Source organism: Accipiter gentilis, chromosome 20, assembly GCF_929443795.1.
Source record: "Accipiter gentilis chromosome 20, bAccGen1.1, whole genome shotgun sequence".
Taxonomy (NCBI): Eukaryota; Metazoa; Chordata; class Aves; order Accipitriformes; family Accipitridae; genus Astur; species Astur gentilis.
The window spans coordinates 24,626,974-24,643,582 of NC_064899.1; the positions used below are offsets into that span (position 1 = coordinate 24,626,974).

Consider the following 16,609-nt stretch of genomic DNA (forward strand, 5'->3'; position numbering starts at 1 on the left):
CGACAGGACAGCGGGGACAAAATAAGATGAAAAAGCTCATGGGTCAAGATAAAGACAGGGAGACTGCTTACCAGTTACCATCAGAGGCAAAACAGATTCTGCTTGGGCAAAATAATTTATTGCCAGTTAAAAATAGAGGTTAGTGCGAAACAAAGGCAAAACTAAAAACCACCTTTAGCCCCTCATCCCTTCCCAAGCTCAATTTCAGTCCTTCATTCCTGACTTCTACCTCCTCCCCCCAAGTGGTTCAGGGGGATGGGGAATGGGGAATGGGGGCTGCGGTCAGTCCATAACTGCCCATCACTACCAAAACCTTGCCACATAAACCGATACAAGTGGATACCTCCAAAGTACTTGGGTTTTGGAGGGATGGTCTACATCTTTTGCAAAAGCACAACTCATCGTTATCTGTTACTTCCCTGACATCATGAAGAGTTGGTTCATGTCTCAGGTGGGCATCACAGGAAAAGTGGGGAGACCTGAGGGAAGAGGAGCATGTTCCTTTCAGGTCTGTTGAGGGAGTAAGATGACACCTTCCGGAGCAATGTGGAAGAGAGTACAATGATATTTAAGAGAGGAACAGAGAGAGGAGACATTTTCAAGGTGTACCTTGTTGCAGGGAAGCTGATGTCAAGGCAGATAATCAGAGGCGAGGAAGACAGACCTCTAAGATTGAGCCCGACTTTCTTGGACAAGAGAAACAAGAAAAGGGACATGGCGGGGGACAATGAGATGGAAAAAATAAAAATGCCATTCAGAAGCTTACTGTTTATACTCTGCTAAAAAGTCATGAGGAGTTACCATCTTCTCTGGAAGATGAGAAGTTGTGGCCATATAGATAGAATGAAAAGTTTGTGTCTAAAAAAGTAATCAAGAAAGAAGAATTGAAAGCATTTGAATCAGACTTATATCTTAAGATGAGAAAGAGGCAGGAGTAGCTCTAGTACAGGTGGTGGTGTTGGCATCAAGCACAGAAGTAGAGGAAAAGAATTGTTCATGGAAGGAAAATTTGGAACTTGGTTTAAACAGACTGTGAGGTTTGTTACTCCAATAGTCTCTGAGAAAATATGAGACAGATTAAACTGAAGAAGATGGACCAGGAATATTTTACTCAGTTTCAGCTGCAGTCACAGGTTTAGCCTACTAGAGTTTCCCAGAGGAGAGTAAAATTGTGAAGACAAGGAGATGACACGAATGTAACCAAAGACAGAGTGAAGTATTGTCATGACTGCTGATGGGTGGCTGTGCTGGATGTGCTTGGTTTGACCCGCCTGCTCTAGAGAGATTTTGCAGGGATGTCAAGCTCCAGCTTTACTTGGAAGTTGAGTGTCTTAGACCTAGAATTACTGAGTTATTAAATAAAACCCTCAGACCAACAATAATTTGCATGGGGGGAGGTGCCATAGAGCACAAATTGCATAACCAGCTTCCATTCTGCCGAAAATAGGATCTAGCAGGTCATTCCAATGGTTTTGGCTCAAAATGAACCCTGATCAGTCAGTTGTCAGCACAGTGCCTCCTTTTAATTACCTGGGCTAAAATTACAGTTCATTTGCAAACACTTGAACTCAGAATAATTAAGTCTGTTAGACATACTGTGGTAAAAGCAGCTAAAACGGCTCACCGTTTACGTAAGGTGAGTCCCTCAGCTTTTGGCTTGCCCAGCTGAGCGACCAGAGAGGAAGCGCATGTCTGGCATAGATGCCAAAGTACTGTAAGATACAGTTTGTACTGGATTTTATCACCTGCTGGCTGCCTGGCTTTTTTATTGTTAATTTAAGGTAAAAAAGAGGGGGAAAGTAACTTGAGAGCATCGTGTGCATGACAGACACACCTAAGTCTACATAATATTCAGCTCAATACTGCAAAAATGTATAGCTGAAGGAATGGACAAAATCCCTATGCTGCAAAAATGCTTATGAGGACACACAAACAAATATAGCAGCTTTGATGTGGAAATACAAGTAGGTCAGTTATGCGTGAACCCTGCCGTGCATGGACTGATGCATGCCAGAAGACATGCCAGGGACGGGGAACAAAGCTATGGGGGAAGTCTCCGTAGCAGGACGGTAGGCGGCGAGAGGGGCAGAAGAACAGCTGGGGGTCTTCCTGGCAAGGAAGAGGGAAATGAAGTAGGTGAAAATCAGACCAGCCCTGTGGTCTCATAGCAAAAGTAGTGGAAGAGCAAAGGGGAGATCAAGGTGGCTGGAGAGGTAGACGGGGCGGTCGAAAGAAAGGTCCTGGCCACTTACGTTGTGGAGAGTTATTCTCTGCTCCCTCTGCATTTCTGAATGGTTTCTTGCTGTCCTCCTGCCCCATCTTCCGTGTCCATCCCATGGCAGCCTGCTTGGCTGGCGTTGGTTCATCCTTACAGCCTGTCTCTTGTAAATGTCTTTAAAACGTACACCGGTGTGCAAACACAAGGATAGACTTCCATCCACCCACAGGTTACTGAGCTTGCTGGTGTCCAGCTGGGGAAATGCTATTCACAGCAAGACACCTGCAAGACCAGCCTAGAAAAGTACCCCGGCTCCTTGTAGCATTCCCAGATCCGCAAGGCTGCTGCCTCTGGAGCAAAATCCGGCAGTGGTACACCCGTGCCAATGCACATCCAGCGGCAGGTGAGACAGTGCCAGTGGGTCGTGCCCGGGACCGGCGTGGTGAGTGTTCTCCAAGCCACAGAGACGCCTCGTTGCCAGCCCAGGCACAGACATGGTCCAGCCTGCCCTTTGCCTGGAAGCTGATAGCATCTCTGCACAAAACTGGGTGACTCTTTTAAGTCTGAATGACAAGACATTGCCTCAGTCTTCATCCTTTTCTGTGGCTGGAAACCCATCCTTTCGTTCCGGACGTGTTCACAGATCAGTCGTCTAAGCACCGTGAGTGTACTTCCCAGGGAAGAGGGCTTGGGGTGCAAATTGAAAACTTGCAAATCCTTCACTCCTAAGGGATTTGAATATGCATAAACAGGGCTGAATAGGAAGGTAGACGACCTTTGCAGAGCACCTCAAAATTACGCTGTATAATCATTCCGCGTTGCATCTGTGCACTGCCTGTTGTCGACATGTTAAAGTAATCTGGGATGTAATATAGGCATTATTGTTTAGGGTAATCCCACAATACATTAATCAAGTAGTGGATTCCTTTGAGAGGGTAGAGCTAGTCTCACCATCTTACTCTCAATATATGAATGTAAATAGAGATTTACAGCCCAGCCAGTGCAGTCAAACTCTGTTGAGCCGCAGGCTGGAAGAGTGTAAAATGTACACCGTGTACAGGCAGTGAAATCCTAGATAACATCTATTCTTCTCGTATCTCAAGTGAACACAGGACTACTAAAGAATATAGACTGTTTTAACCTCCTGTAGTAAAGTGAAATCACTTAAATATATCTGAACGCTCCCATTATGCCCGTTTCATAGAGGCAAGGTTTAAGTGGCTGCCAGATGTTATACCCTCCTGAGTTTCCAGGCTTGGGGTTTTTTTGGTACTGTATATTCTTTCCCCTTTCTGCCGTCCATCGGTCTGTAATGAACGTTGCGCTGGTGGTTTGATTGTTGTGAGCTTGCAGACCCCTGGCACTACACTTGCGGTTCCCTGGGGTACAAAGGTAAACCCAGCCCTGGAAACCCTGGGGGATCTGTCCTGACGGGCAGCAAGGTGGGGAAGACGGTAGAAAAATTTCTTTGGAAAGTCTTCACAGCTCTTTGTGTTGCTCTTGCACGAAGAAAATCCATATGTCGCGGTCTGCTAGGCTTTATGTGTGAATAAGTAATGCTGCTAGATTTACACAGCTACTTTTTAGCGCTGCTTCTGTGTTAAAACAGGCCTCTACAGTGCCTTTTTATGTGGAAATCTTGTAGCTGGGTGTGGTGGGGAAGCCGTTCAGTGACTCATACTGCAGGGAATTCCCTGATGAATTAGAGTATTTTTACTTCTGGACTTGTGCGCAGTTTCCTTTAACGCTGCAGCGAGCGGCTGATAAGAGCAGACTACAAAGGCCCATTCACCCTTCAGCCGCCGCCTGTTAAAACGGGGTGTTTATGCTTTGCAAAGCTGAAAATCCATCCCGCATCACCCTGGTAGGTTCGCAGTATTTTCATCATTAGCAATCCCAGGTGCTCCAAGTGTCACAGTGCCGAAACAAAAAAAAAAAACCAAACCAAACAAACAAAAAAAAAAGGCTGAAGCGGCTGGTGGTGAAGTCCACCCAAAGCAGGGGTGGTTATAAATAACAGCGACCGGTCTGTAAATGTCAGCTTCCTGACAAAACCCGGTGTCTTCAGCTGGCGACGGCGCTGATGGCCACCTGTCAGTGCAAGCGCCGAGCCCGGGGAACCTGCGCCAAACGGGGGGTTTCTCGCTCCCCCGGCACTGCCGGGCTCCCATGTTGCCTCTTCGGAGGAGGAGGAGGAGGAGGGATTCGAGGGTCCTTCTTCCAGCCCTTGGCACGGGTCCCCAGGTGAAGCCTTGGCTTTGACGGGTCAACTGCTGCTGCTGGCACCGGGGGAGCGGGGCACTCCGCCAGGGACTCCGCAGGGCTTTTGCCTGCGGTTCCGTGCGCGGATGTTTTGTTTTTATTTCCCTTTTGTTAAAAAAAAAACCAAACCAACCAAACACAAAATAAAACAAACCCAATATAATACCTTGACACAACTTTTTAGCTATATAAAGAGATGTCTTTCTGTTCGAAATATTGCGCTATAAATCTTAAAAACGCCAAAACAAAGCCAGGCATTTGGTTTGGAGAAGACGCTTCTTATTACTTGGTAAAAGTAAATAGCGAAATGAAAGGGAATGAAATAAGACCTTTGGAAAAGCCTTTTTCTCCCTTTTCCTCCCTGCCTCCTCCTCTCCTTCCTCTGCTGCCTCCGTCTCCCCCCGTCCCCGTATAACAACTGCCCATTTGGGTACGGTAATTCCAGAGAGTAAACTTTAACGGGAATGCCTGAAATGTGTCTGCTTCAGCTTTGTGTTATGTCTGTAATTTGAATTATTTGCATTTTGGAAAGGTATAAATTGCTCTGGTGTACTTTGGTTGGCCGGCGGCCAGGAGGGAGTTGCCTCGGGCCCCGAACCAGGCGGGCTGCTGCAGATGTGGCAGGCGTACAATGGAAACTTTTGTGGTCGAGCAGCCCTCGCTCCTCCAGCACACGCTGACGGGAGGCGGCATCCCGCCTGCTCCCCGAGGTCCCTGGCGTACGGGCACTGGGGGCAAAACCGTTTTCTCCGGCGTAGGCAGATTGTCTTGATGCTTCGGGCTCCCACAAACTGTTCCGCAGACATTATTCCTTTCTCTCTCTCTCTCTCTCTCTCTTTCTCTTTCTCTCTCTTTTATAAAAAAAATTTCAGCTGAACTGTATAAACCTGCAAAACATGTTTACTGTAAGAGGTTGACGTAGTGGTCTAAGGTTTCCCTCCTGGAGCTGGTCCCAGTCCGTGGGCGTTGAGATTTCCCTCTTGGTTCACCAGACGTAATATGAGGAATTGTCTTTTTTTTTTTTTTTCAGTCTCTTGCTTCATAACAACTTTTCCTCCCTGTGTTTTTGTTAAACGAAATGTCACTAGCTGTTAATGAGTTGTCTATTCCCTACTTTTTCCCTCTCTTCCCTTTCCCCTCAGTCGCTGAGCAGCGATGGTCTGGACAGTCTCAAGGGAATTTCTTGGAGCGAAACCCGTATTGTTCTTATTAGCTTCCAAAGACGAGCCACGGCTCTGGATTTTTATTTTCCTAATAGTTTAGATTACAGCATTTAAAATATTTCTGAACAAACTCTCTTTGTCATCATAAAAATTTCAAAAGCGCATAAAGGCAGTGCCGCGTAAAGTAATTGAAAGATTAGCTAGAGATGGAGTCGTTTTGAATTTTACTGAAGTATCGGCAGGAAATAAAAAACAGAAACCTGAATCAGATCATTCGTCTTGCAAAGCAGAAATTAAACATAGCAAAAAACCTGAACTTCTGGTAATCCATTTACAAAGGCAAATTGAACACATGTTAACTACTAGTCTGGATGTCTGTAGATTTAAAAAAAAAACCACGCCAACAAACCCCTTACAAAGCAGAAGTTCCTAGACTTTGCAAAACGTGTGATAGTGTCGGTGTTGTGTTACTTTTACAACTGATTGAGTTAATTGGGGGGGACACGAAAGGCTACGGGGGCTTTATGGGGAGGGGGTGGGAGATAAAGGAGGCTGTTCCCAGACGAGGGAGGTGTCCTGGCTTGCTGAATTTTGGTCAGGTTTTTTCTCCTGACAGCTTGGGGGAAGCATCTGTTGGATAAATTGTGAAGTGATCGCCAGTCCTCCCGAGAAGTCTGCTTCAATTCTGGCGCTCTCAAAAGGCATCGTTAAGGAGACTCGAGCACGGTCTGGCTGCTCCTTCTCTCCCCCCAGCCAAACGTGGCAGTACCAATTAAAGGGATTCCTTTTCCAGCATCACAATTTAAAATGTCGGAAGAAACTGAGGGTAGATCTGCTAATTGTTTCCTACAGAAAGACCTGCCAAATCCACTCTGCTATTTATGCTGCAGCTTTCACGTTGCACTTCTTCCCATACGTTAAAAAGAAAGGGGTTTTGGACGTTAAAACAATCGCCGGGGCTAGTCCCTCAGCAGCATTCCTTTCACAGTAGGACAGCTGTACACAAAAATATTATTTACAGACATTTGTAATAAATCAGGCCGTTCTAAATGCGTCACCTCCATCCTGGCCATGAAAGCGAAGAGAGAAGAAAAAGTGCATTCACTCTTTTACCTTGCCGAGAGCTGTTTTTCTAAGGCAGGCCCACGTCTATGTGATGAAGTTCAAAATAACTAATATTTGCATTTGCATGCCCCGATGCTGCAATAAATATACAAAAGAGATGACATAAAGTCTCATTTTCTCTTTCATTCCAGTGACATCTGACAATGGTGGGACTCATGAAGCTGCATGTGTCCCTGCTGCCCAGCTTAGACAGCAGTCTGCTTGTGGCCTTCCGTACACATTTGTGTTTTTCTAGGCCTGCAGAATGGAAACCTTACGTTTTGTATTATTTTTCTAATATCTTTGCTGTTGAGTTTTGAAGCCACAAGGAAGAAAAAAAAAAAACCACCCTGTTATTGACCAGTGACTTCTGTATCAGTGAGGCGCAGGAAAAATGACCTGACAAAACCAATTTCTTCCAAAAGACAGGTCCCCAGAAAAAGTGATAGCAGTGGCTTAAACCTGTGTTTGCTTGAAAACAGAAATACAGTGAATTAGGAGGACCCAACACACCACTAGAAGCAGCTCCAGAAAACTGTAGGTAGGACCACGGTAGCTGAGCTAACCCAACTTTAAAATGGAGTCAAAAGCTGTGTTTCCCATCCTATGGCCTTGCCTTTTGATCCAAGCAGCAGAATCATGACAAGCCAGACTAGGAGTATACTAAAATGAAAAACTGCATGGCTGAGGAGCTTCCTTAATACTGCTTGGTTTGTTTTATTTAATATTAATGTTGAATATGACTTACTCCATAGGTAGTGATCAAAAGGCCTCACAGGTAGCAGTATTTTTGTCTGAAAGTTTGGGAAGCTAAGGTGTAGAACAGTTGCATATTTTGTCCAAGCTAGTGGTGGAATAAACTGCCAGTGGCTTTCCCCCATAGCAGTATCAAGTGCTCTGGATTGTGGTTCCCCCTTCAAAAAAGCTAAGTGGACCCCCGCCACGGGTTACCCGCGTGGCCTCCTGGTTGGGCAACGCTTGGGCAATGCGTTTTGAGAGCTGGTTTCCATATATGCAGTGCCCCTTCAAAGAGATTTTTTTGCAAAAGTCATTCTTTTGTAGGCTTGGGAGAGGAAAAAAGGACGGAACTAGATGTCTTTTTCTTTTGTCTTTTAGATGGTCACCATGTGTGGGAAATGGAAGCCAAAACCGACAAAGAAATGTGCAAGCCAGTAAGTCTGCCTTAAATATTTTAACATCAAGATGAAAAATATATATTGCCTTCTCCAGCACTGTTACTAAAGAGGGATTTCCAAGGCTTTGGCACCGTGTCTCCCCACTGAAACAGAACAAGTACTTAGGCCTCCCCTCCTGGAAATCTTCCTTTAATGGGAGCATGGGGTAAAAAACCTTCGTTGGAAGCTATCCCGAAAGTAGGAGAGACCATTTGGAAAATATTTTTTCATTGTCCAGGATGGGCCAGCCCTGTCTGCTCATCTTCTGTCTTGCCGGGTCAGTTCTTCCCTCTGCTCCCAAAGCAATTTCTGAGCATTTTCCTTGGCTTTCGTCTGCCTTCAGCAGAAGAAATGTGAGTCCCCTCACAGGAGATCAGCCCCAGGGTCGGAGAAGCGTGGCTCCCTCAGCCATGCCTATAAGCAGCAAATATGGCCACTGTTCCACCTCTGCAGGAATATGCAACAGTTTGTTAGCTGCAAAGCTGCTGGAGACATGCAGGCAAACAATTTAAAGACCTCAGCTGAATGCAGGCCAAATGCTAAGACGAGTCATTCCCTTTTATTCTTTAAAAAAGTGCCAAGGGAGGTTTTGATGGTCATAGCAGATTTCACTGTGCGTTTGTGTAAGCTGATGCCCTAGCAGCTAAGTCGTTCCTTAGCCCTGTGCTGGAGCATTTGGTTTCTGACAGTGGAAGATCATCTACATGCTCTCCAGCCCTTCTTCCTGTAGCACTAGATGTTCTTGCAACATCTCCCATCCACAGAAATTAGCATGCTTAAACCCTCCATAGTGACAAACATTTCACTGTGGAAAACTGAAGTATTTGAATAATCATATGCCTGTCCTAATTCTCCTTTCAAAGGAAGTTGTGTTAGGGTCAGATATACTGGGGATGACCTGCCAGCCAAGCGGTTGTGCTTTCTCCTGCTGAGTTAGAGACCACGATTTGATTGTGGTCCCAAGATTCTTGTCAGAGGCAGGAGGGATAGAGCCTTGTGGTATCGTATTTGCTGTCCAAAGGGAAGAGGTGAAGGCTAGTGATTGTGTAAAGACCTGAGCCATGCTAAAATCTTATTTCCCTACTTCTGGAGTCCTTGGCATGGACACTGGGGGCGGCCAGAGGCCATCGCTGCCCACGAAGCCCACCAGTTCCCCTGCAGAGAACATGTTTCTCCTTGTGAGCCCAGGTGCCTCCTTCTCGGGGTTAACGTGAATGCCATTGTACAGCTCGACTGCCTTTGTCATGCCTTGACTTTCTGATTTGTTGCTTTTGCAGAATTCGTTGGTGGTTGAGATACCACCTTTCCGCAATCAGAGAATTACCAGCCCTGTTCAGGTCAACTTCTATGTCTGCAACGGAAAGAGAAAGAGAAGCCAGTACCAGCTTTTCACCTATCTTCCTGCTAATGGTAACAAAATATATTCCTTATCTCTGCTAGTAAAAATGAGAGATAATGATGATTACTTAGAAAGATACATGGCTCCGATAATTCTTTAGTAACCTGAGTAATTTGGAGGTACACCCGGTGCTATAAAATGAGAGTGAGAATCAAACCATAAGAGCTGCCTTTCTGCTGCCCACACAAGAGATTTTCTCTGCAGGTTATTTTCTTTTATACTGGTGGCAGAGACTTGTTGGAACAAGGATTTTTTCTGCCTTTGGGAGCACAAACTCACGTGCAGCCACAAATTGTGAACGCTCTGAGCTCTCTGCTAAGTTGCTGTCAACCCTCAGTCTGATTTTTGCGGCCCCAGAGGGTGCATTGCATTTGAATAATACTTCTGAATTTGCACCACAACATTGCAAGCGTGCTGGGCTCTGAGCTGGAGGTGATGTGGGGATTCTCCTTCCAGTCATCCTGCACCTTGCCATCTCGCACGGGGTGAAAATAGCGCTCCAGGCTGATGCTGCTCTTGGGTAGCGATGAAAAGCACAATGTGGACGGAGATCAGAGTGCTCCATAAAAAATGCTTCATGTATAGGAAATGTTCACAAACACGTGTTCCAGCTTTTTTGGAAGCTTATATTGGTGGCTGTGAAGTGACAATAAAGTCACTCATGCTAGATGAATTCCAAGCAGGCTTGTTTGAAGATTTTAATAGCAGGTAAATTTAGATTATTTTTATTATTATTTGAAATGGCTCTTTTTCAGAGAACACTTTTTTGGGGGAAAATAGGAAAAAAGGGTGTTTGTTTTCTTGTTGTTTTGGAAGGAGGAGGAATTAGAAAAATGATGAGGTTAATGCTTTTGCATAGACTTTCCAAGTGAATATAGTCCTTCTGAGGGAAATTCCCACAAAGCAATACTTGGGTCATGTCACATGACTTGAAGAGACCTGCCAACTTTTTGCAGGTGAAATCCCATAAAATACACATTTGGAATTTCACCCAGTTAGCTTGCATGCACTCCAGACTTCTATCAGGACTTTAATTTAAAGTAAAAGTACAGGAAACCTGACATGGGCAACTGACGGCTTATTGCGTATGTGCTGTGTAGCTATGCTTCACTGAGTCAGCCTACTTATGCAAACTTCATCCGTAGTGGGTATGTCTATGTATATTTAAAGACTGTTCATCTCTTTAATTGGAAAGAAAAAGAGTTGTTATTGTCTTGCACAACACTTTTCAGCAACAAAACTCTGTTGTAGAGGTATTGCCTCGCCACCCAAGTTACCCTCATAATTATTTCAAATACGTGCCTGTTGTTAACTGCTGTTTATGAAGCAGCATCTTTTCTCTCCAGCCTTTACATAGGCCATTTTTTACCATTTTATTCTATACCATGGGAATAGTATTCACTGCTGCAAAGTTGGTTTATGCTACCACCATTCTGAGGTTGAAACATTTGATGTTTCATTTGATGTGAAGAGATGGGAATATTTACCTAGTGACAGGCAACAGAGAACCAGCCTAGGCTTTATTCTGCAAAGACATCTTTAATTATGATAATTGTTAAAAACATTGGGAATCTTGTTTAGTCTGCTGTACTGCTTTAAATTCATGTGAAATCTTTTCGTTTCAATGTAGGGAAACCTGAAAGAAAAAATGTAATACCAGAGTAGGGTAAAGGGAAGCAGGTATTCATAGTAAATATGCCTTCCCTCCATTCCTGTTTGGTTCTCCGCTCACATTCTCTTAATATATGTATGTGTATGTGCATATAGGTAATTGAAAAACATCTTATGTTCTTTGCAAACTCTCATAACAGTGGTAAGAGTGAATGTGCTTCTGCAATCATCAGAATTAATAGGATAGTATGTTTTTATTATGCCTGTGTTTTAGCTGTAAGGCTTTGCCCTTACATTGCTGGTGGCTGTTTCCATCGTGCCTTTCAAAGATATACGATCACCTTGACTACGTATTCAGAAACCATGCACAAAGACTGAATCAGTCGTTTATGATGCTGTATTTCTAGGAGTCACTTTAGGATGTTCTACTTTATTTGATTTCAGTCACAACATTCTTTTAATGTTTCAAGACATGGCAGAAAACCAAAGTTTAGCTTATGAAGAAAAAAAAAATTGAGTCAACAAGCACTGTGTGATCAGTGTAAAAAAATGTAAAGGAGATAAGCACTATTTTGGTCCAGATAGCACTTTGTCTCTTGTTTAAACAAATCTCCTGAACATAGAAGGTGTAGGTTTTTGACAAGCAAATGTCAGAGTGTAAGATGTGGTTTTACACAAATCAGATGGTATCCTGTAAGCTTCTTCTCCTGCTGTGCTTTAGGACTAGTCAAAATGCTAACATTTCAGTGCCTACCATAATTTTGCAGGTATTTCTGCGTGAGGGATCTTTTAAAAGCTGCATAACGCACATTAGACGTATATTTTACAGCCCAGCTGGACTGTGCCAAAGCAAAATACCGTATACAGATTAAAGCCTAAATATTGTGTGATCCCACTGGCCGTGCTCATGGGGTGGGTGTGGGCACGTACAGACGGTGCAACCAGTGGGAGAGCCATGGGCTTGCTCTGCAGTTCCTACCCCGACCGCAGAGCAATAGGGTTTTTTTTTCCTGTAGCTCCTGTTTCTCCTCATTCCCTAGGGGAAAACAGCCAGTGGATCCAGGGACACGTGGCCTCACTCATCCCACCTCCCGTGGATGGTCCTATAGCGTCTCCATGGAGTACAGCTCTGTGACATGCAGCCAGCACAAGCTGCCCTCTCCAGCAGAGTGTTACGGTTTCGCCGCCCTAAGGCTTCTCCCGTGCTGCGGAGATGTGGCAGGATTGTACTTTTCCTCTGTGTTAGCGCAAGTGTTTTGCAGAGCAGGGACTTACTTGGTGAAGATGAGTTCCTGCCTCAGAAAGAAAAAAAAAATGCTGTAAAAATTAAAATCTTACTGCTCTGTAAATGAAAAGTTTAAATAACAAAACAAAACAGAAAGTAGAGGCTTCACAAATGAGAGCCAAGGTCTGGAAAATGGGCTTGCTTAAGTCTTTGGCTTGGGACAGACCATAAACCTAAGTACTCATAATCCACTTTTAATTGAAATTTTGATTTACTGTTCTGCTGAATTTGAGCAATCCCCGAATCCTGTATTAGCCTATATTGTACAGAAATGACTGTAATGTCATTTTTTTTTAGTATTGCTTCAATATTACGCATCGCTGAGCAATCGCATATCAGTTTTTTCCCGGAGCCTGCAGTCTGTAGGCTCTTGAGACTCCTCCCCAGACATGCCTGGCGCAGAAATATAAGTAGTTTCCATACCATTCTGGCACAGGTGAATTCCCACAGCTCATATGGCAAGTACTAATACATTTTGCATTGCCACATCCCGTCAGAATGTGAGGAGGAAGGCGCAGGACCGGACGCTGCGGTCAGGAGTCTGAGCACAGCACAATCAGCAGGTGCTTGGATATTCGGCTTTTAAAGTCCCTCCACTGCCGTAGCTCTGTGCAGGCATGCTCTGCGGCTCCGTTATGTGCAGCAGAACATTTCGGAAAACATGGGTGAACCCCGCATTTGTGAACCCTACCCTCTAGAAAAACGCTTGGTTTTCATTTCTGTTTATGACCGCGTATCATTTTGCTTCAATGAATTTATTATACCATTGGCCCAAATATGCATTTCAAACAGGAGGAATAGTCTTCTGAAATCACTAGGTGTAAGCGGTAGCATTTGAGGTGTAAACTAATCTGGAGAGGCTGAAGAAGCACACAAGCAACCAGACATGTATGCTGTGGTTCCAAATCCTGTGCTTTCATCTGCTAAGAAAGCTGAAGGAGTTCTCCAGCTCAGAAGACTTTAAACAACTCACTGAATGATAAGGGTTAGATCTCTGTTTATTCAGATTTCTTTTATGTAGGTACATCAAAATAGAGGAAACGTGTTCAAGAACTTATTTTTCGCAGATAGGAGCGAATGCTCTCTATGATTTCTGTTATCTAATGAATATTGATATCAAGAATGGTGAACGTAGAAAAGTTTTTCTTTGAACTTTATTTAGACAAGTAGTGATATTTGACTAAGCAAAAGCAGGCTAGTTTGTCTAGGAAATATTTAATAAGATGGAAAAAGGAAAGTTGATGTGTTTCTTTTACTGGAATGAAAAATACGGTTTTGCAAAGAGTTGATGATGAAGTATTTCCGGTTTCTGTTTCTGTCAGGCTTCTTCCTTGTCAAAGCATTATTAAAAAATCGTTTCACTACTTCTAGTATTTATTAAAATGGTGTCGATACGCCGGGCAACTTTTCTTTTGAGACGCGTTTCACCACCCGTAGGGCCGGATTTCCAAGTGCACAGCCTTCGCTCGCAGAGCCAGCTTTTCTGCAGTCTCTTTGCCTCCCTCCAGGCACCTGCGCAAGCCCCCGGGGTGCCGAGCTCCTCTGAAAACCCGGCCACGTAGGCAAGTGACTTGCCGGGGACGGCGGCCCTTTGAATCTGCAGGTACGGAGCTGTGCTGAGAGCGTGCCTGCGGTGACTAGACGTGCCTCAGTATCGTTGTTTTCAGCCCAGCGGCGTGAAAGTGAAGCTCTTGGTGTGCTGCTGAAAAGGGCGAGCGGTGCCCACTGCGCATCGCTTTCAGCATCCTCCTAACTTCCTGCCTCTGCTCTAAAATTATCTCCTACAGATGAGTACAATCAGCAGTTTTCTAGTGATTGCATTGAGCAGCCGTGCCTCTGTTTCACCTCGGCTCCTCCGCCCACAGCTCACTTTCTAAGTTAAAAGATGACGCCGGCCGCCTTAGCAGAAAGCAATAAAACGAGGACGCAAAGCGTTGCCGCTCCGATGAGACACAGAGCACGGCTTTTGCCGATGACCTCTGGAGCGTTTGTTGAATTTTCGTGCTCGAGGCTGGCAAAAACTATTAGCCTAGCCACACCTGCAAAACGGTGGTAATTTGGGGGCGGTTGGGGGAAGCGGGGTCAAATTCAGTGCCTGGGTTGTGAAAGGATCCTAACAGTGCAACGTGACCGCGGCAGTGCCATGGCAGAGCCTTGCGGCCAGCCTGGGGAGCCGGAGGAAGGGGCATGGAGGTCCGTAGGAATGCCATAACACCCAGGCCAGCCTTAGGTCAGTGCCACGTTCCCGGGGCCGTGTGCGAGGGGACCGAGCCTGGCTGAGCCAAGCCTGAAGCCTCAGACCTGTTGGAAGTGTTTCCATCCAGCCCAGGGAGCAGCAGGGCTGCCAAAAAACCTGTGCAGATCAGGACAGGGCAACAGGAGGGACGGGGATGGGGGGAAGGTTGGCCCCAAGGTATTTTTTTTTATTTTAGGTGAAAATACGGATCGCGATTGCTCATTTTTACACTATGCGCTGTCACAGTTTATATAATTTTGGCTGCTAGGTGGCTGGTTGTTAACTTTTGACATTTAACGGAGTAACAAAAAGCAGGCGAGATTTTGTCGGAGCCCTGTTTTCATTTAAGAGGATCACAAAATTCATCATCACCGGGCGCATCAGCCCCTCCGCTCCCTTCCAGCAGCCACGTGAGGTCTGCGGAGGAGCCACACATTACGCTCATCAGCGTTATGCCCTCGGATACTTTTGCTCCCAGTTGCTGGGTCCCCACTGGAGTTGCCCACGCTTCATCCAGGGGACATCCCACTTTGGCTGTCGGCCAAAATCTGGCCAGCCGCATCTGACCCGCAGATGCAGTCACCTTGATCTTTAGAGGCAAAACTGCCTCACTGTGCGGTGTTCCATCTTCATCTGGAAGGCCAAGAAGGAACATTACCTGTGGGATGTCCCTGTGACAGGCAGGAGTGGACAAGCGCTATCTAGAAGCCCCTGACTGTGTCTGACCCGCAGGCTCCGTCGCAGCAGCAATGATCACCCATAATCGTTAACTTCCAGAGCGTAAAGTTGTACGGTTTTGGCCGTACCTCCCTTTTCAAATATTCCCCTTCAGATGACAAAACCCGGCCTGTGGTTTCGGTCACTGAACCCCTCTGCATGAGCATTTTGAGGACTCCGTTCCTTACTTGCCAGTGATTTCACATGCATATGTTAGCAAGCGTGGGGCTTCAGGATCTTCCAATTAGCTTAAAAGCCAAAAGGTAGAACTTGCATGAGGGAGAACGGGGTTTAGAATTACATGGGCTGGATTACAGGAGGTGCTTATTTTTGTTCTCCTCAAGTGGCTGATCACCGTAATTAACCTAGCCCAGTGATTGATCCTAAAGGGGATGCGGCGGTGGCCGCTGGAGGTGGAACGCACGGGTGAGGATGTGTTTTGCTGCCTGGGGGAGGGACGGCATCCATCTCTAAAGACAAAAAACCACATCAGAGCCGAGATGGCCCAGGTCAGCTGGGTCCAAAGCCCTCTCTGGAGAGGGCAGGTCCAGGCAGTGACGATGCCCTCCTGCCAGCCCATTCCCACAGGACTGCTGGGGATGAGGAGCGTGGGGCTGCCCCCGGCGCTGCTGCCTTGCGGGACCTCTGCCCGCAGCCCCCGCTTTCCTATTCTCCTCCGCTCGTCGAGAGAGCAGGAGTAAGGTCGGTGCTGGCGGTGTCGTGTTATGCCATGTCATCAGAAAAGACCCTCACCCCAGTGAATTTTACCGTGTCTGACAGAAATGACGTAGAAAGCCGTGGCCGGTGCAGCCCGGGCGTTGGGCGCAGTTATTAAACCTCCAGCTCAAGGCAGCGGTGGAGCTGGGTGCTGCGCCGTGGGAGCAGCGGTAGAGCAGCCCGAGCGGGCATACCACAGGTCTTGATTTGTCCTTTTCAACTTTGTAGGATTTAATAAGGTGTTACGATGGAAAATGAATTGTGCCTTTTAAGAATCTTCCCCTTTTCTTTTGAAAGAAAGCTAAAGCTTATCTCCTGTACTAACACAACCCAAATACCCTCCACCTACCTTGCACTCCTCCCCACCTGGTTTAACAGCGTATGCACCAAGCTACCATATATAATCTTCTGTCTCATAAATATGCATTGAATAACCTAATAGTTTAACAGCTGTTGAAAAGCATTTAGTAAATTAGTTAGCTGGAAAGCACTTTCTAATCAAATAATGGCACTGTCTGAGATTACAGGCTGAGATGTATGCGCAAGGCTTCCATCTACCTGGAGGCTATTCTTGTATAAAACTGTACATATGCATCTGATCCCATAAAAATATATACACCTAAACCCAAAGAGAGCAGGCGGGCATGTGTTAGAGGTAGCCCTTCGGGTGAGCAGTACCAGTAGGAGTGTACTAGCAAGAGTGCGTGAGTGAGTTCAGATAC

At 45.7% G+C, this 16,609-nt stretch overlaps 1 protein-coding gene across 4 annotated transcripts in view; it reads left to right on the top strand.

Annotated features, from left to right (window-relative positions):
* Positions 1-16,609, top strand: part of NFATC1 (nuclear factor of activated T cells 1) — a 114,976-nt gene that overhangs the window by 58,724 nt on the left and 39,643 nt on the right. For 3 of the 4 annotated variants that reach the window (XM_049824043.1, XM_049824045.1, XM_049824044.1), the window contains exons 7-8: positions 7,864-7,919; positions 9,200-9,332. In XM_049824043.1, coding sequence (XP_049680000.1) covers positions 7,864-7,919; positions 9,200-9,332 — 189 coding nt within the window. Of the gene's footprint in view, positions 1-7,863; positions 7,920-9,199; positions 9,333-11,972; positions 12,076-16,609 lie in introns of those variants that run through there. The other variant, XM_049824046.1, reaches the window with a different exon arrangement.